The following is a 22272-nucleotide window of genomic DNA, read 5'->3' as shown; positions in this document are numbered from 1 at the left end:
TGATGTTTGCATGTTTCTTTTTCTCTTTTGCAGGTACAGTTGGTGGCAGAGTAGTTGGCATGGCGGTGGCAGCAGGCTAGGAGCGGCGGCAGACCTAGGGGCTAGGTTTTTTCTAAAAATTTTAAAGTTTTAGGCCTCCTATGCTAGGGTTTTTTAATTTTGGGTTTGGGTGTATTGTTTTTTTGTTATTTTTGGGCTTGTAATGGACTGTTTTTTTTATTTAAAGCCCAGGTAAAATTGGGCTATTATATAGGGCCTAAGCCCATTACAGATTCAGATACAGTTTAGGCCTTAGCCTATCCAGATACAGTTTCAGATATAAATTAGGGCCTTAGCCCATCTCAGATACAGTATGCATACAATAACAGAAATCAGCATCCTACCCACTAGCCTCTACACACCATCTCCAACCATCCCTACACACTATGTGGGGTTTAAAACACCCACCCAGCCCTACACACCAAGTCATACCGAAAGCGGCAGATATCAGTAATATTACAGCTGAGCTGCCAGACAATAGGCATGAGAGCGTTTTAGTACACTTCCTTCAATAATCAATCATCCCACCCCAATGCAGATGCAACTAAATATGTTCAACACAGACATACAGAAATACATGTTTGCATGCTAAAATCCAGTTATCAGTCATACATACGGATCAGTAAACATGCATAAATTTAACATGCTCAATACACACATTATATATATTTAGGTCACACTATTTAGGGTCTAAATAGCGCTTACCGACCCTACAGTAGGTTCACAGTTGACTTGGGCGACCCGTGAAACCCTAGGAAACATTTTAGCTAAATGAGCCTATACGCCCATGTGGTTTTCCCGTGTGGCCCACATGCCCAGATTGGCATTGCCCGTGTGGATCACACTGCCTGGCCCAGATATCACACGCCTAGTCCAGTTTAGCTTGTATAGCCCACATTTCCACACCCCGACCATCAAACGACCGTGTCTTGCACACAGCCTGGCCTTTGTCAATCACATGGTCGTGTTGTCGCACACGGCTTGCCACACAGGTGACTACACGCCTGTGTGGCATCGACAGTGGCCTTTTTTTAGCTTTTGTCGAAAATTTGATTTCTACGTTTTAGGTACACACCAGGTATCGTTTCGATGCAAAAACCCTCTCGGACATACCAACACCTAAAATCGATACTACAAACCTTTCGAAATCAGTTTAAATTCATGATTAGCCCAAATCACCGAACCGATAATATTTCAAATCGAGTATTCAACACTTACTTAACCACCCCGAATGATTCAATTACGATTCTGAGCATGAAAAGTCCCTAACTTCCTGATTTGCTGCTGCCAAAACAGATAAAAAGGTTCCAATCGAAAGATTTTGAAAAGATAATAATTACTTTAAAGAATGCTTACTCGTACAAACCAATCTATGTCCACATACCTTAATCGAGCGAGGAAACCCCCAAAACCAAATATATTAATGGTGGAACTAAAAGTGGTGAGAAAGATTTGAAGAAACAAGAGAAGAAAAAATTTTCCCAAGAAAGAAGAAAAATAACGTCAAATATCCAAAAGAGGGATTTTTTGGGGAAAAGGATGAGTTTAACTCAAATCCCACCACACCACAATCCTAACCACCCATTACTCAGATTTCTGCCACAACCAAAACCCTATCACAGAGCCGAACAAAAAAATAAACTCCCACGCTCACGCAGGGATTAAAACACAAGACCTTCAGCAACCTAACACTCATCTGAACCACCAGACCAGCAAGCCCATTCTGATATGGTTTTATAAATAATTTAATATAAGCCCACTGAGCAGAGATAGGGCTTAATCCAAAAATACCCAACATTTTCCAAAGCTAAGGCTTGAACTTGGGACCTCACACACACACCCAGAACACTTAACCACTAGATCAGATACGGATTTAAATCACATTTCTACAAAATTCGAAATAAGAATTTTGGGGCGTTACAAATTCTCTCAATTTTTTCAAGTTCTTGTTCTAAACTTTTTGATATTATGGTTTAAAAATCTTCATTTTTTTAATTATTATGTATTTTATTCGTTTGGATTTAGTTTTCACGAATGACAACCTCTCTAATTCGATTCGACGAGAAGCACATTGCCGTTGCTCAAATAGTAATGGTAAGACGGAATTTTAATTTTGTTATTTTCAATTCAGTTAAATTTAAAGTTTTTTTAATATCAGAGATAGTGCGGCCAGCTAGGCGCGCTTTCCTGTCATGTCAGCGGGGAAGCTCGCTCAACTCAATATGCTTTCTCTAACATTTTTCTTCTACTACAGGTTAAAAGTACTTGACTTGTTGTATTTTTTAGTCGACTGTAAGCCTATTTTGAATATATTCGTTGAACACACTAGTCCTGTGGCTAGTTTTTTACCGCGGGAAATTTCTTCTTTGTAATCCACCTCTTTCCCCACATCTATAAAAGGGGTCTCCCACTTAATGCTTTATCATCCCTTAAACAACTTTCTCCCTAAGCCTCTCCATTCTTTCACTATAAAACATTTATTGGTCTTAAAAATTTGGGTAGCTAAAAATATTTGGTTCATATTCGAGGTATTCTTGAGTTGTCGGTGATGCGATTCCCTTCGAGCCATACACATTTCATATATCGTGCTGAGATGGGACCATTACCTTCGAAGCCTATTTTGGAGAAGTTGAGTTCTGAGGTGATTTTGCTTTGTACAGTTATGAGTGGAAGTCTATGTGGAGGTCTTAATCGATGGCCATTATGCGATCGTGGATCGAGGTATAAAGGGGGAGGCAGTTGACGGTTGTTACGCGGCCACGAGCTCAAACTTTTCAGATGCCCAAAAATGTTGCATTATAAATACCATACAGAAGTTTAAGGGCATAATCATAGAGAAAAACTGTGGGGCTTTCCGCTATAATTGGCGTAATATTTTTCTCTATTTGCAAACAACATGTACCTTTAACCTTCTTTCTTATCTGAAGGCCGACATCGTTGTGGACGCAAGAAGGCTCTCAGGTGGAGAGCGGCTGTTTCGATGGAGTAACGGTGATGCTCTTTTCGGGCTGATGACAATTGCTTTTATTAAATAATCCATTAATAACTACAACTGTTGTCATGCCGACTTGAGTTTGAGTTTTACTTCCATCAAAACATCCGCTCTCCCCTTGAGAGTCCTTTTGTGTTCACCTTGGTGTCAACCTTTGGATAAGAATGGAAGGTTAAAGATACCGACTGCTTGGAAATAGAGAAAAAAATTACGTTGATTACATCGAAAATCCCTCCGTGTTTCCTTATGATTATGACCTCAATATCATGTATGGTATATAATTTGTGGGGTATCCAAAAAGCTTGAACTTGTGTTCATGTAACGACCGTCAACTGGCCCCCAATTATACTTGAACCCGTGATCGCATTACGGTCTCCAACTGGGACATTCACCTAGACTTTGACCCCTGATTGTATCAAGCACTGTCACCTTAAATCATGATTTCCTCAAGATGAGTTTTTAAGGTGATGATTATATCCCGCCATGACATATGAAATGTATATGTTATGAGGCACATTATCACATCCCCAACTTCTCAAAACTGTCTATGAAATTTCGTGATTCCAATAGAAAGCCTAAAACCTTCTTAAAAAACCTAAACCCCCAAACTCTAAACTTAAAAATATTAAAAATCCTACCCTTGGGAGAGAAATGGAAAACACGTCCAACTAAGTACGCTTTTTGTTTCTTTATCTAAAAATGACCTATGTCCCTAATTTTTTGAAAAAAAAACCTGAAACACTAATTTTAAAAAAATCGGCATATAGCCAAAATATTCTAATGAAACATTTTTTTTTAAAAAATTTGATTTTAAATTTAGTTATAATCCTATTTCAATATATATTAAAAAACACTTCCAAAACATTAAAAAATGTTGTTGTTATTAGGTTTCATAAAACATAACATTTTCAAAATCAATACATATGTATTAATCATAGCACAAAATAGTAAATACCAATATTCTAAAAATAAAAAAGTATATATATTATTTTATTTTTACTTTTAATAAATAAATAAAAAATATTTTACGGTCAGATTATGAAAAACTCGTTGAATCTATACAGGTTATTTCAAAAATATAAGAAAAAAACCGAATGCCCGGGAAAATTTCGTAATCAACACTCTTTTTCTTCAACTAGAAACTAGATCTTTTGTTTTGTCCTTGCTGATTTGCAGTTGCTGCAATTAAAAAGAAGAAATAGCGAAAAAAAAAAAATCTCCAAATCAGCATGGAAGAAGACAGCCCACACACCAATCTCCCAACTAAAACCCTAGATCTCGACGCCGATTTACAGAAAAAGCACCAAGCCATGCTCGAACGCCTCTCCAATCGCCACCAAGCTCGTTTAGACACCTCACTGGCTCGCCGATCCGACTCAGCCAACTCCTCCGAGTCCACCTCCTCCTTTCTCTCCCGATTCTCCGCCTCCAAGCAATCCATTGATTCCCAACTCGCCAACTCCCGTCTCATTGCTACATCGGATCCATCTCGCCTCAGATCTCATTTCGCCAATATCTCCTCCTCCATCTCGGACCTCGAGAAACTCGTCGCCGAGAATTCTTATTTCCTTCCTTCTTATGAAGTCCGCTCTTCTCTCAAAACCATCTCCGATTTAAAGCAAAATTTGGAGATCTTAAACTCCGAATTGATCCCCAAAAAGAAATTCTCCTTCAAAAACAAAGCCACAGCGAAAAAGGAACTCTCCAAAGAACCTGAACGTATAAAACCCGACACCGTTTCGGTGTTCAATTTCAAACTCCCTAATTCCCCAGGGTTTAGAAATAAAACAAACGAAACCCTAGTGAAGAAATTACGGGGGACAGAGATAGGGGAGTTTACGCTATCTGATCTGGAATCTTGTGAGGTAAGATTAATCGGCTGCTGCAATGCGGTTTTTGTGAACAGATTGAAGAACTGCAAGGTTTATATGGGGCCTGTAATTGGGTCTATTTTGATAGAGGAAGTGGAAGGCTGTGTTTTCGTATTGGCGTCGCATCAGATAAGAATTCATTTGGCGAAAAGTTGTGACTTTTATTTGAGAGTGAGGAGTAGGCCAATAATTGAGGACAGCAATGTTGTGAGGTTCGCTCCGTACTGTTTGGATTATGAAGGGATCGAGATGGATTTGGAGAAGGCAGGGTTGAGTGAAGAGACGGGGAATTGGGGGAATGTTGATGATTTTAAGTGGTTGCGAGCTGTGCAGTCGCCGAATTGGTGTGTTTTACCGGAGAATGAGAGGGTTGGGAAGGTTCGGACTGAGGATATTGGGAGCAAAAGCGAAGGTAGCTAAAGCTTGTATTTGTAATTAGAGTCTTCGAATTATTTGAGTTAATATGGTCATGTTTGAACTTATGTTTGTTATCTCAGATTTTTTTTTCTTCGAAATAGAATGGGAAATGAAGTGGCAAGGGAGCACTTTTTATATTTCAAAAAGTGCTCTAGTTACGTCATTCTTCTTCTTTTAAGTTTTTAATTACAAGCTTCTCAATTATTTTGTCAGACTCATGGCAAATGAAAGCTGATGGCAATCTTTTCTGCTTTGTTTAGTTGTGATTTCATGTGTGCCTGCAGTCCAGGTTATTTACTTCATATACATTTTGTAGTCTTTTGAATCTTTTATAGAACATATTTTGCATTGAACCCTGATTTAAAAAGTAGAATCTATTTGTTTGTTGAACTTTACCTGTGTGGCTGGTTTGTTTTTCCCACTCAATTTTCCGCATTTTCCACGCAAAGTGCACTACGAATACTGTTTATTTTGGAAGTGTCAATTAAAAATATATTGAGATTAGATGAGGGCAATCATAAATATGATGATGGGTTCTGGGTTTAGTTGGATTGAGCTGAAATATGTAGCCAGTTTCTATTCTATGGCTGCAAAGATGCTTTCCAGAGTTGGCTGTTGGAGCTTTAAGCGTCTCCTTTTTATCTTTTGGGTTGAATGAATTAGCCTGACAACTTAAAGCACGATTGCTTAAGTTCTCATTTTAGTATCTCTGCTGTTTTTTATTTCCTCCCCTGAAATTTTCATTTCAAATGGGGAGCTCAGGTATTCATTTTTATTTATTTTTTCTTTTCTATATTATTCCTTCTTTCCCTCACTTTGTTTCCCAGTTTCCCGAGCAGTTCCAGGACTTTGAAGCAGAGGCGCAATGCTGCATTTTGCAAATGAGGACAGGCATGTGTCTCATTGATCCTGGGGTTTGACTGTAGTAAAAATGAAAAAGGTACTTATCCCATTGAACTTGATGGGGTCGAAATAGTTTAAATTGTTCCGAATAGAACTTCCTTAGGCTGCCTATCTCATTTTCCAAGTTTATGTTGTGGGAACTTTTGGAGCTTCTCTACTTTTCTCTACCATTTACGGATCCTAGCTCAAGCAAATTCTCAGTTTATTACCAACTTCTGATATCGGACCGTGATTTCATGGCCACTTCTCTGCCCGAGTGACATTTGCTAAAGTAGACCTGAGGGATGCTTGGTTTTGCCAGTGTCTGGGTGGGGTTTGAAAACACGTTATCTAGATGTATACAAAGACATCTTACGTTTGATTGAGATTCTCTTGTACCTTATCGTAGCTACTCAGATTTCATGAACCAACTCTCCCGTTCTTTCAGTTTCCATAACTAGTCCCTGCTTGAAAAATTATTTATGTGCTTCCCATATAATTAATTCCAACTTCTTCAATCTTATTGCCTTATAATGCTTTCTCGAATTTAAGTTGGTCTGGAGACAGTTTGGCAGACTACAATTTTTTGAGGTATGTTTTACTTCTCTTCATTTTGTTGTAGTTCAAACCATTGAATTGTTTGTTAGCTTAGTTTACTTCATAAATGTGCAAGTAATTCTTATGATGAAATGTCACCAAATCAACGGGGCTCTTAGTATTAACCTGTCATTTGCATGGGTCTCCTGAATATTTGGATTTTATGTAAAATTGAAGATATAATCATATTTGCCAACAAGTTCTCTGTTTCATAATTAACTTATCCATATGCTAGGCCTTAGGACCTGGGCTGGTGTTAAATCCCATATAAATTAAGTTTGGGTGTGGGCCATGTGCCTCTAGGTAGTTTAGTGGAATAAGTCAAATGGGGTTAATTAAGTTAAATCATATCTGGCTATTAATAAGAGCTAGGCCCAGGATGGGATGACTTCCAGGATTTCTTTCCCAAAGTTAAGGGTCATTTCTGCATTGCTTTTCAAAAGTACTTCTGGCTCCAAAAGCACTTCTGAAAGAAAAGCTGTGCAGAACAAGCTGTTTTTGGCTGAAATTTTTAACTTTTCAGAAGTGCTTTTGAAAAGTAATTCTGAAAAGGAAAAGTTAAAATTTTTAACTTTTTCTCTCCCAAAAGCACTTTTAATGCTTAATTATTTTTTCACCCCTCCAATAACATAGTATTTTTTTTTTCTTGGTACTTAATTACAAATGTGTTAAAATCATTAATTAAAAATAAAAAATATTTTTAAAATACTAATACAAATATTTAATAGTTATATTTAAATATTTAAAATATTGTTTATATATTCTAATTAAATTTTATAAATAATTAATATTTATTGCTTAAAATATTTAAAACTTATATTTTATATATTAAAATATTAACAAGAAGTTATAATAAATTTTATATTCTTACTAAAATATAATAATATTAACTAATTTAAATATTATTTAAATGCATATTTGTTACTTTATAATAATATGTCTAAAATAGACATTTTATTTCTCAAAAGTACTTTTAACAGCAATCTTAAACACTCAAATTTTAAATCAAACTTTTAAAAACACTTCTCAAAAGTACTTTTTCATAGCATTTTTAAAAGTATTTTTAAAAGTATTGCCAAATTAGTCCTAAAAGTTATGATTAGAAAGTGATGAAGGAAAAGTTACTACAAAGAGAAACTACAGATTTCTAATTAAAGCCACTTGTCAAATTAGTAAAATCTTACTCTATCTAGGAAATGAATTAGCAGGTACTATAAACCAGCAAATCAAATTACTTTATATTGTTCTAAAATGATCAGATAAAATTAAATTGTAAATATGTAAACAGACGACATATACAGAAAATTATAATTAACCAGTAGACCTTGTGGAGTATGAATAACCCCTTTTAACATAATAATGTGACTTTTTGTTTAGAGTGTCTATATATATATACACATTAATGTCGCTATGATTGTATTATACTAAGCAAGTTTTGTTATTATTTTTCATTAAATGAACTTGGTTGCGTATATTGCTGCTTTGCTCTCACTAGGAAATATATATGCAAGATAGCAATTAATCTGTTGACAAGCTTTTTGAGCAATACATGATATCTTATTAGATATTATAGAAAAAGTGGAATTTTCGAATTTGCAACAAATTTAGGTTATTCTCTCTAAGTTGGTATGTTTTATATCTATTTAGAGCATGCAATAATAAACTATCAGACTCAACTTTCTTTTTCACTGTCTTTATCTGTGAATATGATGTCACTGCCGATGAGAGTTTAGTCAACAAGTAATACATGGTTGTTGATGGCCAACAATGATATAAAGATTCCAACTGTTACAAAAAATTGTCAAAATTTCCTTATTATATGTATTTGGGTAAAAGTACCATAGAGGTCCTTGTATTAGAAGTCGAATTGTATTTTGTTTCTTCTATTAAAAAAATAGATTAAGTAGTCCTTGTACATTAGGTCAAAGAGCAAACTAATCATTTTGTTAAAAATTTCATCTATTTTTGCTATTAAAAACTAGTCTTTATATGTCAGAATGAGGTACACGTGTAACTGTTTGGTCATTTTGATAGCCACGCCAATTTTTAAGAGTAGAATTAAATGAATTTTTTAACAAAAAAGACTATTTACTTTTTGATCTAATGTATAGGGATTAATTTGCTATCTTTTTAGGGATAAAATGCAAAAAGCCTAGTATGGGGGCCTCTATAGTACTTTTACACCGTATATTTGTTATATTATATAGGGATGATGCATCCAGATCATTTCTTAAAATAGATTTTTTTAATCCTATTCCTATTTCTATTTCATTAAGCATAACGGTTGAGAAAAACTAATCAACGAAAACAACGAAAACAAGGAGTAAACAAGAAGCTTTAAAAATTTTCATTTTAAAAAAATGGATTGATGACCCTAAGTTCTAGCTAGTATCATTTCAGAAGAAATCATATAGTCTTCGTCTTTACAAGAACTTTGGTTATGGAGTGAGAGGTGTGGGTGCACTTGTGTGTCATGTCCAATAGGATGCAATGCATGGACGTAGGTGAACTTTTGTACACGTAATTAAGATTGAAGATATGATGAAATTAGCATAGATTTTGAGGTCCCACCTCATTTTATTTTATGTTTTTCATGCTTTCTGTTAGGTTTGTTGGGTTATAAATAGTTGAAGAGGGTGAAGTTGGTGTGGCATAACGTTAGCAGATACGATTCACGTGTAATGGAAGTAATATAAGTATATTTCTTTTTAACTGCTTCTGCGACCACTCTTTTGCATTTCTTTTATTTGTTTAAGTAATATTCTATGGGGCTTTTACCGGAGGGATGAAGGTGCACTGCAATATTTGATTATCTTTTATTTAGTTTGGCCAACGGATCATGATCAACATCATTGATTACAATCTGCTGATCTTAGGAAGTTCAGAAACATGTCGATGGAAGATGCTGGATGGATCTTCATTGCAGATTATATTGTAATAATGGTCCAGTTCAGTTAATGGGTAAAAAAGCTCCTGAACTTTGACAAAAAAAAAAAATTCATTTTAACTCCCTCCGCAAAAAATACTTTTTAAGTCCTCAAACTTTTCAGTTGTATTAATTAGGTCATTTCATCAGCGTTTTTCGTTTCTTATTATCATGGTAGCTCATGTCAACAACAATTATTGATATGATAGTGTCACGCTAATAAAAAATTTAAATTTTATTAAAATATCTAAAATTTATGTCAAAATGAACTTGGACAAATGATTGTCAAGGTTCATTTTGGACTTAATTTTTTTAAATTATAAAAGAACTAATTATTACTTTTTAATAATTAATGTAAAACATTTTAAAATTTATAAAAATATTAAATAAAATTCAAATTTTTAAAAAAATTAATTAAAATTATTAAAAATAAGTCTAAAATAAATTTGGACAACCAAATCATTTGTTTAGGTTGATTTTTCTAAATTGCATAAAATTTTAAAAATATATTAAAATCGGTTTTCTTTAAAAATATGAGGTGTATCATTGTTTTAATTCTATAGTATTGTCTATGCTACATAAAAATAATTTAGAAAATAAATAAATGATTTTAATTTTTAAAAATATGAGATGTGTATCATTATTTTATTCTACCAGTACCATGTGTAACTAACCATATATAGGTAATAGTTATACAATTTACTAAAATAATAAACTAGTTCCATGAACATTTCAATTATGTTAATAAATTTTTTAATTTATTTGAGCAAAAATTGTTTTGGAAGAATTTTAATTTTATTAAATTTAAAAGTGTCTTAAATATTCAAAACTAATCAAATAGTATGAAGAATGAATGATTTAGAAGTTATTAAATATAAAATAAATTTGCATAATGACAAAATTAGCCCATAGCGTTTGGGTGTGGGGTTACTTTGGCCTTGAAGGTTTTTTTAGAGTACTTTCATACATAACCTTTATTTTTTTGGTCAAAATAGTCATTTTTAATAGTCTTCCTGATGTGGCCGTTAAGGGATTAATGGCACTGATATGGAATTTTTTTTTCCACCCAGGTGCTACACGTATGTAAATGCTGATGTGGCATATAAGACAAAATAATACTATGTTAGCACATGAATTTAAACTTAAAAAATAATTAAAATAAAAAAAACATTTAGAAAATTTTTGGGATTTACCCACAATTAAAACAATTAAAAAAATTTAAACAAGTTAAACACTAACCAGAAAAGAGAAGCCCGATTGATCACAATAAAAAATTGAAGCCTAAATTTTGGATCAGTTAATCAAAACAAAATATTAGAACCCTAACTCGATAAAGGAAAAAATTGGGGTATGTTTTTATAATTTTCACTTTCAAACTATTATATATGTTATTTCGATTAATGTTTAAGGTTCTTGGGTTTGGCGATTTTGGTTTAGGTTTCAAAATTTTGGAGATTTTCAAGAGTTTTTGGGTTATGGGATTGTTGATTTTGGGGAATTGCGGGTTTAAGATTCATTTATAACGTGTTTTCTCTTGGTTCTTTTGTAGTGAAGATTGGTGAAGGTTCATACTCCAAATCATAGAGAAGAAAAGGTACAAATAAACAAACTGTTCTTCATTTTAATACTTTGTTTTGTATGATTGTTTCTTTTTGTATTTGTTGAGATTTTCTTTTGTTTTTTTACTTTACTATAACTTTTTCATGTATTTGGAGTTTAATAAATCTTTCCCCCAATAAACTTGTCAGTGTCTTGTTTTTTTGTACATTGAGGACTGACTAAAGGAAGATTCCCTTTGAGCTAATACGTTTAATATGAAATAATAAAATATCTTTGAAGTGAGAAAGAGGGAGAAGGAAAAACAATAAAAATTTGAAGTTTGAAATTTTTTGAAGCCTTTAGGTTTGAATATAGATATATCTTCTTTGCCAGATTTTGAATTCCATCATTTTGCTTTGTGTTGTTGGTTGAAATTGTCATGGAATGTAAAAGTAATATCATTAAAACAATTTTATTTATTAATTGAAAAGATTCTAGGAATTTAAATTGAGCTTAAATTATATACTTTTCTAGTTTTGTCTGCATTCTCGGTAGAACTTTAAGGATAGATCCAATAGGGAATGGCCTAATGTCCTGGGAAAAATTAAATAAATGAAAACCTAATACTGTACTATTTTATTTATTTGTTCAAATATTATCTGTCTTTCCATGGTTTTTAATTATCATTAACTGACAATTGGAGGAGTTGAATTATTATTATTATTTTTCTAAAATTTAGTTATTATAGTTGTATATAATTGATTGACTTCACAATTGAAGAGTATTTGAGCCTTCACAATTGTTGTCAATTTATACTCACTTTACTAATATAACTATAGTTTTGTTGAGCTAATAAAAAAGACTATTATTTCTTGTTTGGTTTAAGAATATTTTTTTATGTTTAGTAAATAATTTGTATTTTTTAATTTAATATGCAATTCCTTTTGCTAAGAAGTTTTTCTTCTTGCTTTGCCAAGCTAGAGATCTCATCTTTTGCAGGTTCAACATTTGCAATGTTAATTTGTAGTTTCATTGAGTTCTGCATCCTTTGTACAAACAATTTTCCAAGGGCTTTGCTAATATATTTGGCAAATATGCCTTATTCCTTCACCAATTATTTCCCTACCATCCTTTGTAACTCTAAGTTCAAGAGTATTGTTATAAACCATAACCTTCAGTATGTAGCCTTTAACATGTCCTTTTTGAAGAAGAAGCTTTATGTTTAATATGCCTGCTAGCTGCTGTTTCTGTTTGTTGTTGCTGATAACTTTGGTGGGGGTAATAATTTTGGATTTTCTGTGAACTTAGTAATAACTCTTAATGGTCCCTTCATGTTTTATTGTTGTGCTGTTATGACATATATATAATTATTAAATCATTTAACTTTATATAAACTGTTTATAATTTATATTATTTAATAAATTGTTTGTATATACCATTTTTTGCTGCACATTGTTTGTCATTATGCTTATGTTTTTTATTCTTTAAACTGCAGATGTCTGTAGAGGAGGAATACTATATCAACTTGCATGTTGGGGGTAAGTTCGTACATAATCCCCATGTTAGGTATTAAGGTGGTGAGATGGTGAGGCTTAAAGAGGATCCAAATACGATATCATATTTTGAGTTGTGTAAAATAGTTAAAGATAGGTTAGGGCTTAACACAATGCAACTAATTTATTTCCATGTACTTAGCAGTAAGACTTTGTAGAATAACTTTAGGGTTGTGTGGAATGATAGTAGCATTATTGACATTATAAATTATTGGGTTAATTATAAGGAGATAGACTTATATGTAGAGCATTAGTGTAACACCCCTAACCCGTATCCGTCGCCGGAATAGGGTTTTGGAGCATTACTAGACTTATCGATTAAACAATCATACAATTCTTATATCCAAATAAACATCATTTAGATACAATCATATAGTCCCTAATACGAGCTTTCGAGGCCAAAAATAAGCATTAGAAGTGGTTCGGGACTAAACTGATAACTCAGGAAAATTTTGGAAAAACATAGAAAAATTTTCAAAACACTGGGACACACGCCTGTGTCACAGGCAGTCTGGACATTAGAAATGGAATCACATGGCTGTGTTCCAGCCCGTGTCCTACCCCGTGTAACTCTCTGACTTGGGTCACACGGCCAACCATACCCCTGTGTGACTAGCCTGTGTACCCTTCAAAATAGCTACACACACCCGTGTGTCAGGCCGTGTGCTAGGCCGTGTGAAAATTGAAGGGTATACAGACTTATGCCACACGACCAAGTCACATGCTCATGTGCTAGGCAGTGTGGAGCTATTGACTTGGTTTCTAATTAATTACCAAGGGACACATGGTTGTGTCACCTAGCCGTGTGCCATACACGATTGAGACAGACGCTCTTGTCTTAGCCCGTGTGGACAAAAATAGGCTATTTTCCAAGCCACATTTCTCACCCCAAATGATGTCAACTTGGGTTCAACAATGTACAAACAACCAATGCATAAATAGGCACTTATAACCAACCAATTTCAAGACAAAATCATATACTACCAACACCAACAACCAAAATGCTCATGAGCATCCCAAATAGCCATTCAAATTCATACCAATTTCACATCTAAAAATTACCTAAATGATCAAACTCACCTATTAGACTTTGTGCCTAAATCAACATGCATACCACATTATCAAATTCCATCATTTTGTACTTAAAATACCAATTCAGAACAAGAAATTTACATAGAAATTGTAAACCAAACATCAAAGGTCATTTACACATATATATACATAACCAAGTATACCAAAATAAGCCAAATCACATGGCTATACATATAACCAAAACATACATCATTTACAAGCCAAATCAATTGGCTAACAACATTACAAATATATATACCATATTAATTACAACACCTATACATGCCATATAACAAAGTACACAAGTTCAAAAGTAAAAAAAACGACGGTTGGATAGCGTAATGAGATCTCCGACAACTCCCAATCTGAGAGAGCTTTAAAATCACTATAAAACACGGAAAAGTAAACAGAGTAAGCTATTAAGCATAATAAGCTCGTATGGCTAATAAGTATAACTTACCATTCATTCACAATTTAAGTAATTTAAACAAAATATACTACAACTCAACTTAATCACAAGGCTAACATATATTCATCCACATGGTAAATTATGAAACTCATAAATTTCATAAATTCAATGCTCATATGGTTTACGTACATACTTGCACTGATACGTATCAATCTCTTACCCTTTCATATTATTAATATACTCGTTGAACCATTTGGAGTAATATCGGATACTAGGGAATCTCGCACCCTAAGTGCCAATACATGGTCGAAACCATCTCAATCTCATATCTCATATGCAAATGCTCATCTCGAGCTATCATTGGGTCTGCTTACACAAGCTAACGGTTAAGACGTAGCTAAATGGTGCTTCTCACACAAGCTGACGAGAATCCGTAACACATGCCAAAAAACTCAGTCGCCGGTAGAACTTACGGACCAGCACCCAAAACACAATAACCCCTAATGACATGTCATTTGTACCCTATCTATTCCTAAGGTTCGACTGGGATTTCACACGTCGCCAAATCTTCATCGAACATTTTCATAAATTCATATTCATCAATAATGCAATTATAAAGCATTTAAAACAAAATTACATTAATGCTTATTAACTTACGAACTTACCTCGATCACCAAAACGACGGAATAGGATCGACTAATCTAATACTTTATTTTTCCCCCGATCTAGATCCGTACGTTGCTTTTCTTGATCTATATAATCAAATTTAACTCATTCAAAATACATTCTATTCAATTTAATCCAAAATTCATATTATGGCAATTTTACACTTTTACCTTTTATATTTTAACATTTTTACAAATTTAGTCCCTAGCTCATAAAAATTCAAATTCATGCAATTCAACTTATACCCATGCTAGCTGAATATCAATTAAGTACCTAGCAGGCCCTATATTCCACATATTTCACATTTTTACCATATAATTTTCACATTTCTCAATTTAATCCCTAATTGACAATTTAATCAAAAATCACTTAACAAATGTTGTTTATCTAACAACAACCATCCATTTTCTATCATCAAAAATCAAAATACATATACATCCATCAATGGTAAAACCCTATACTTTTAACGGTTTCACAAATTAGTCTCAGGGCTAGCTAGATTAAGCTACAATGACTTCAGAAACATAGAAATCATTAAAAACGAATCAAAATCTCATACCTAAATGAAGAAATAAAGATGGCTGAATGAAACATTCAAAAATGGATTCTTCCCTTGCATTTTTCAGTTGAAAGTAGATAATGGAAGATGATGATAATTTTTGTTTTATTTTAATTAACCTTTATTTGTTAATTTCCTAAATTAACCTTTAAAATATTTAATAATTACACAAAATACCAAGCCATTATCATCCAATAACTCATTAATGGCCTAATTACCACATAAGGACATCTACTTTAAGGTTTCATAGCTATTAGACACCTTTAGCTAATAGAACTCAAGTTTTGAAATTTACGCGATTTAGTCCTTTTTATCAAATTAAGCAAGCAATTGATAAAATTTCTTAGTGAAATTTTTATACGACACTACTAACATGCTGTAGACATTAAAATAATAATAAAATAAATATTTTGACTTCAGATTAGTGGTTCTAAAACCACTATTTTGATTTTACTGAAAACGGGCTATTACAATGAGATTGACATTGTTGTTTTTGTTGATGATGAATCAATGTTATTTGTAGCATATTTTCAATTTGGTGGTGATAGTAATAAAGGTGACGAGGTTGTCGGCAGTAAATGTAGTGAGGGTGAGGGTGGTGATGTGATGAGGGTAAGGGAGAGGGTGGTGAGGTTGTTGGTAGTAAATGTGGTAAGGGTGAGGGTGAGGAAGGTAAAGGTAGTGAGGGTTTGGGTAAGGGTGGCGAGGTTGCTAAAGGTTTAGATGGGAAGGGTGATGATGTTACTTTCAGTGAAGGTGGTGAGATTGATAAATATGGTGAGGAGGAGGTTGATGTTGCTGTCAATGAAGGTGGTAAGAGTGATAGAAGTGGTGAGGAGGGGGTTAGGGAAGTTGAGGGGAAAACTAGTGGGAAAGGTAAGGAAACAATATTTGATGAGACTGAAAGTAAAAGCTCTAAAGAGCAGTTTGAGGCTGAGGTCCCCGAAAAAGTCGATTGTGAATGAATAAATGATAGTGTTGGTAAGGAAGAAGATGGAAATCTGATTGGATATTTTGATAGTGATGATCATAGGAGCATACTTGGGTCAGAAGATGATGACAATTTTGATGTTTGTAGAATAAGAAGTAGGTTTCCCACATACAATCCAAACTCAGCAAGTCCAAACTTCTATATTGGGATGCTGTTTAAAGATGGTGAGCAATTCAAATTCGCAATTCGTAAGTATTTAATGTGTTGTAGAAGGGAACTTAAGATAACCAAGAATGAACCAAATAGGATTAGAGTTTAATGCATTGCATCATAAAAGTGTAAATGGGGAATATTTGCAAGTTACAGTAACATGACCAGATGCATGTAGGTGAAAAGTTTCTATGAAGAGCACAACTATTATGTTAGTTTTAGAAATAAAATGGTCAATCTAAAAGTTATTGCAGAACATTTTGAAGCTATTATTGGGGCCTACCTAAAAATGAAGCTAAGGGATATACAAAGAATGGTAACTGTAAAAATGCATGTCAATGTTAATATGACAAAGTGTAGAAGGGCCAATAAAAGGGTGAAGGATTTGGCAGGGAACTTCGTACAGGAAATTGCTATGTTGTGGGATTATATTGATGAGTTGAGACTAAAAATCCTGGAGGTACTATAAAGATGGCAGTGAATAGAGTCACACCTGAATCTCCACCATATTTCAAGAGGTTTTATATTTGTTTTGAAGCATTGAAAAGAGGTTGGAAAGAAGGGTGTAGACCCATACTAGGTCTGAATGGTTGCTTGTCCCTATGCTTGTTGTGCTATTATCTGGGATCCCTTGTCCCCATGCCTGCTATGCTATATGGCATCTTGAACAAGATCCTGACGACCACTTACATAGGTACTACCACAAGGACACATATTTGAAAGCACATGAATAAGTTTTGCAACCCATAAATGGGTCACATGAATGGACTAAATCTGGCATTGAGCCCGTGCTTCCATCAGTTGAGAAAACAATGCCTAGTAGGCCAAAGAAGAATAGAATCAAGGTAAAAAATGAACCCAAAAAAATGAAGCCTAGACAACTCAGTAGGGTTGGTCTAATTATGAGATGTAGGAAATGTGGAAGTGAGGGTCACAACAAAAGATCATGCATTCAACCTAACACAACGGGAACACATGTATATCTTAAACACTTTTTCATTGTCAATTCCAAAATATTAAAATCTAATTTGGGTTTTGATTTTTTTAGTCCTAGTTTAGAACGAGTACGAGAACTAGAAGCCCAAAAAATAACAATATAACAACATGCATTTTTCCTAATACAACTGGATCATAGGTATATCGTATACACTATTTTAATGTCAATTCAAAAATATTTTAATCTAATTTGGGGTTCTAACATTTTTGGTCTTAGTCTGGTACGAGTACACAAACTATAAGCCAAAAGAGAACAACAGAACATCACGCGTTTAGCTTAACACAATTGGATCACAGGTATATTGTAAACACTTTTTTAATGTCAATTCTAAATTACTTAAATCTAATTTAAGGTTCTGATTTTTTTTTTCTGAGAACTAGAAGTCAAAAAAGGATGGTATATCAGGATCCTATCAGCATACAAGATGTAACATCCTAAAATAGGGCCTAGTCCGAATAGAGGTTTCAAGACCATATATCCGACATTAAAATATTTTTTTTGTGATTATTATGAGTTCTAGGATATGAAAATAAGCGTGTGTTAAAGTTTCATGAAGAAATTCTAAGTATAAGGTGTCCAATTGGAAATTAGGGACCAAATTAAATAAATTGCAAAACTTGGGTTCTAGAAGCAATTTGTTTGAAATTGCTTTGAATTATAAATTAGAAGGTATTAAATAGAAATTTTCCCAAATTCTAAGTTTTTGGACGAAAATGGGCATACATAGAAAAATTTGGAAGTTTTGTAAGGAGGGGCATTTTGGTTATTTGATAATAAACTTAAAAAAAGGGAAAAAGAAAACCAAAATCAGCCATCTTCTTCCCCATAGCTGCCGAAACACCTAGAGTTCTACAAGCTAGGGTTTTCAACATTTCAAGCTCAATAGCAAGTGCTTTCTAGCCCCGTTTTTAATGTTCTTTGTAATTTTGAGATCTTCAAAACATGCTCTATCCATTTCTACCCATATCTCGAGCTAGGGTTCATGTTTGGAAATTTACCCATGCTTGAGATGCTTGTGTTTTTATTACTTATGGAGGAATATGAGAGTTTAAAGGATGGTAAACAACTTTTACTTGGTAGGTTTTCATGGAAATGACCAAAAAGACGTATAAAATATGTGGTAGAAATGTGAAATAGAGGAAATTATGGGTTGGTATGAGCTTAAGATACATTCGCCTAGGCATGGGTAACTAAGGAATTTCATGCATTGCATTATACGAGCATAATGGCTAATTTGTAAAAATATAAAATGTTGGGGGTAAGATGGTCATTTTGCCCGGGGTAAAATTTAGGTCCGAAATAAATAGTATGAGGTATTAATAATTTATTTTTATTGATATAGACTCCGAGGAACCAATTTCTGAGGTCGACCGTGGAAAACGAAAGGTTTCAGAATAACCGAAATACGAAACTGAAGCAATTACCAGGTAAGTTCGTGTAACTCGAAATAAACTTTAAATATACTTGAAAATACATATTCTTAAATGTATGTTAATTTAGATATTAATTGCATGAAAATTCATGAAATGTGGTAGTGTAAAATGAAAAAGAGATGACAATTGTCCTGGTTGAATGAAAAAGGGAGATTCGATGGGTAAATTCTTGTTTACATGACATGAGATCATGCATGTGTTGCAGAAAGGGATTTAGCCCAGACGAGTAATCCAATGATCTCAGTATAGTAAGGATCCAGCCCGGAGTGATCAAACCTCTCGATGAATATATGTGCATTGTGGATTAAGCCCGGATGGGTAATACGATTAAGGACTGAAATTAGCCTGGACTGGCATTTCAGATTTGAATGTTTCGGAGTAATTTTCGTTGTAAAGGATTTAGCCTGGAATGGTAATCCCGACAATATTCCTTGAATTTATGTTATGAGGGATTGAATCTGGACTGGCAGTCCCGCCGTAAGAGTGAGGTTCACGGGAGTGTATATTTTAAAATGGTCATTATCATGACTTGATGGTAAATGGGATACCCATCGAGATTTCTAAGAAATTCAACGGGACTATAATAAGACACGAGAATGGAAATGTGTGAATTCATGAGCTCACCAAGATTAATGCTATATTGCTTGAGAGGAAACTAACTTGATGATTGAGTGTATGTGATAGGGAATTTATACTATACATGTTTGGCATGAATATCTTTTATGGTAGTATGCAAAATAACCGGTAAGTTAATCTTCCTGTTATCCGAACTTACTAAGCATGTTAATGCTTACCCCATTTCCTTTCCGTATTTTACAGAGCTCGCGGACTCGTGAAGATTGGAAGACGATTGGAGTATTGTCAACACTATCAGTTTATCTTGCTTTGGTATATAAATACTTTTACTTTGTTACAATGGCATGTATAGGTTTTTGGTTATTTTGTTATATGTGTCATTGATTAACCATTGTAAGGGCTTGAATGATATACTTATTCATTTTGTATACGGCCACGAGACATGGCTCATTTTGATATAGGTTGTAACCTCCTAATTGTGCATGTTGGTGTTTAAATGTTCATGAGATGGTTAAACGTGGTATACCATGAATGAACATATGGAATGTGGCCTAATCACTCGGATATGGCTAGGTCATTATTGGCAATGAGTTATAAAATGAGCCAAGTCTAAATGTGCTTGATGATATGGTAATCCTTAATACAAAAAGGTTAATCTAGCATGTATAAAACCAATGAGATGAGGTTAACATGCAATAGACCATTGAAGGTAGTTAATGGGCATATTTAGGCCCTGTTAAATACCATAGAAGTTCACAGATGCGAGTGGATGCTGAGGGTGACCATTGGCTTGGATTATAACCTCCAAAAAGGTCTACACGAGCAGACATACGGGCGTGTGTCTAGGCCGTGTGTGACATATGGTCAGTTCCATAGGCGTGTGGTACGGCCGTGTGTCCCCTGCACCTAAAATTTTTAGGTCAGTATGCATGGTAGTAAACACACGAGCAAAGACACGGCCGTGTGTCTCAACTGTTTGGAGGATACGGCCTAGCACACGGGCGTATGTCTTAGCCGTATGCCCCTAAATGCATGATGATGTCATAAACAGAATGCTTAGGTTTTTGGACACGGGCGACGACATGGGCGTGTCTAGGCCGTGTGAAGGACACGGGCAAAAGACACGGGCGTGTGCTCGGTCGTGTGAAAACCCCTATAGGTTTGAAATGAAAAATAAATTTAAATAATTCAACACGGGCGAGGGACACGAGCGTGTCCCTAAGCACACGGGCGTGTGCTTTGCCTCCACACTGGCGTGTGAGGCATAACCATAGGAATTTTAATAAAATTTTCAATAGATCTCGGTTTAGTGTAATGACCTGAAATTCACGGGCACCGGAAAAGTGAGTTATAGGGCCTCCGTCTTAGTGAAATAAGTTCGAAAATAATTATTAAAAATATTTATGAGTCTAGTGGTGTGTCTAATTAGGATCTAATTATGTGAATTTAGCTTAATTTAGAGTAAGTAATAAAAGGATTAAATTGAATAAAGGGTAAAAGTTTAATTATAAAGCAATAGAAAATAAAAAGGATTAAAATGGAAATTAAGCCATTGACTACAAATGAGGTGGCATATTGGTGAAATAAAATCAAAGATTTTTTAGGTTTTATATATTATAATGATTATTATTATGGTTTTATATTAAATTGTTATGATTATTTAATTGATAATATATTATAAATAAATTAAATAGAAGACAATTGTATGGTAATAAAATATACATGTGTAAGAATTGTATTGGTACATTTGTAATTTAAATATTTAATTACTTATAATTTAAGTATAAAGATATTTTATAATTATTAATTGTATTAATTAAATCATGAGATTTTTATTTAACAAGTAAATTAGATAATGACATTTGTAATAATATAAATATGTACACTTGTTATATAATTATTAATTTACTTAATATTAAAGTAAAAGATATTTTAATATATTATATTAATATTATATTATGTTAATAAAATAATAAAGTATAAAAGAATTAAAGAAATAAAGAAACAAAAGGAATAGAAAAGAATTGAAAACGAGAAGCGGGGAGAAAAGAGAAAGAAAAGGAAAGAAAATAAAAGAGAAAACTAAGGATTTGAAGCTTGGAGTTAATTTGGTAAGTCAATTACGTCTTTTTTAGTTAATTTTGATGTTTTAGGAGCTTTGAAACAAGATTTTGATGAAATTAAGTTGATAGTTCAAGAATTCATATGTTTCCAAGTAGGGTTCATGTTGGAAAAATTATGGAATTAGGGATTTAATTGAATGAATTCTAAGTTAGAATTGATTAAAGGATTAAATTGTAAACTAGGCTATAAGTTTTATGTTGTAGGGACTAAATTGAAGAAATTTCAAAATTAGGAAAATATGCTGGAAATTTTATAGTTAAATATAAGTTTAGACAAAATTTGAATAGAAAAAGAGAGTGAATTGGATTAAGAAAATAATTAAGTTTAGTTAGGATTAAATTGGGAATAAGGTAGGAGTTGTTTAGAAATTTAATTATTTATTATAATTAATGCTGTAAATAATAATGTAAATTACTATTATTTTCGTAGCCAACAAAGAACCTGAAGCATCAGCATCGAAAGGAAAGGAGAAAGTCATCG

At 33.5% G+C, this 22272-nt stretch overlaps 1 protein-coding gene and 1 long non-coding RNA gene across 2 annotated transcripts; both read left to right on the top strand.

Annotated features, from left to right (window-relative positions):
* The first annotated feature begins 4260 nt into the window (after nucleotides 1–4260).
* LOC108484147 (tubulin-folding cofactor C) lies at nucleotides 4261–5307 on the top strand. Its single transcript, NM_001330049.1, is given in 1 exon segment — nucleotides 4261–5307. A coding segment is annotated over 1 exon segment (1047 nt).
* A 4425-nt stretch (nucleotides 5308–9732) lies between these two features.
* Nucleotides 9733–20191, top strand: LOC128284185 (uncharacterized). Its single transcript, XR_008274534.1, has 5 exons — nucleotides 9733–9759; nucleotides 11279–11318; nucleotides 12759–12801; nucleotides 19002–19086; nucleotides 19912–20191. It is a non-coding gene; the product is annotated as an uncharacterized LOC128284185 (long non-coding RNA).
* Nucleotides 20192–22272: the final 2081 nt, after the last annotated feature.

Source organism: Gossypium arboreum, chromosome 11, assembly GCF_025698485.1.
Source record: "Gossypium arboreum isolate Shixiya-1 chromosome 11, ASM2569848v2, whole genome shotgun sequence".
Lineage (NCBI taxonomy): Eukaryota > Viridiplantae > Streptophyta > Magnoliopsida > Malvales > Malvaceae > Gossypium > Gossypium arboreum.
The sequence above is the reverse complement of the archived record's forward strand: the minus strand, read 5'-3'. Positions and strand labels throughout refer to the sequence as shown.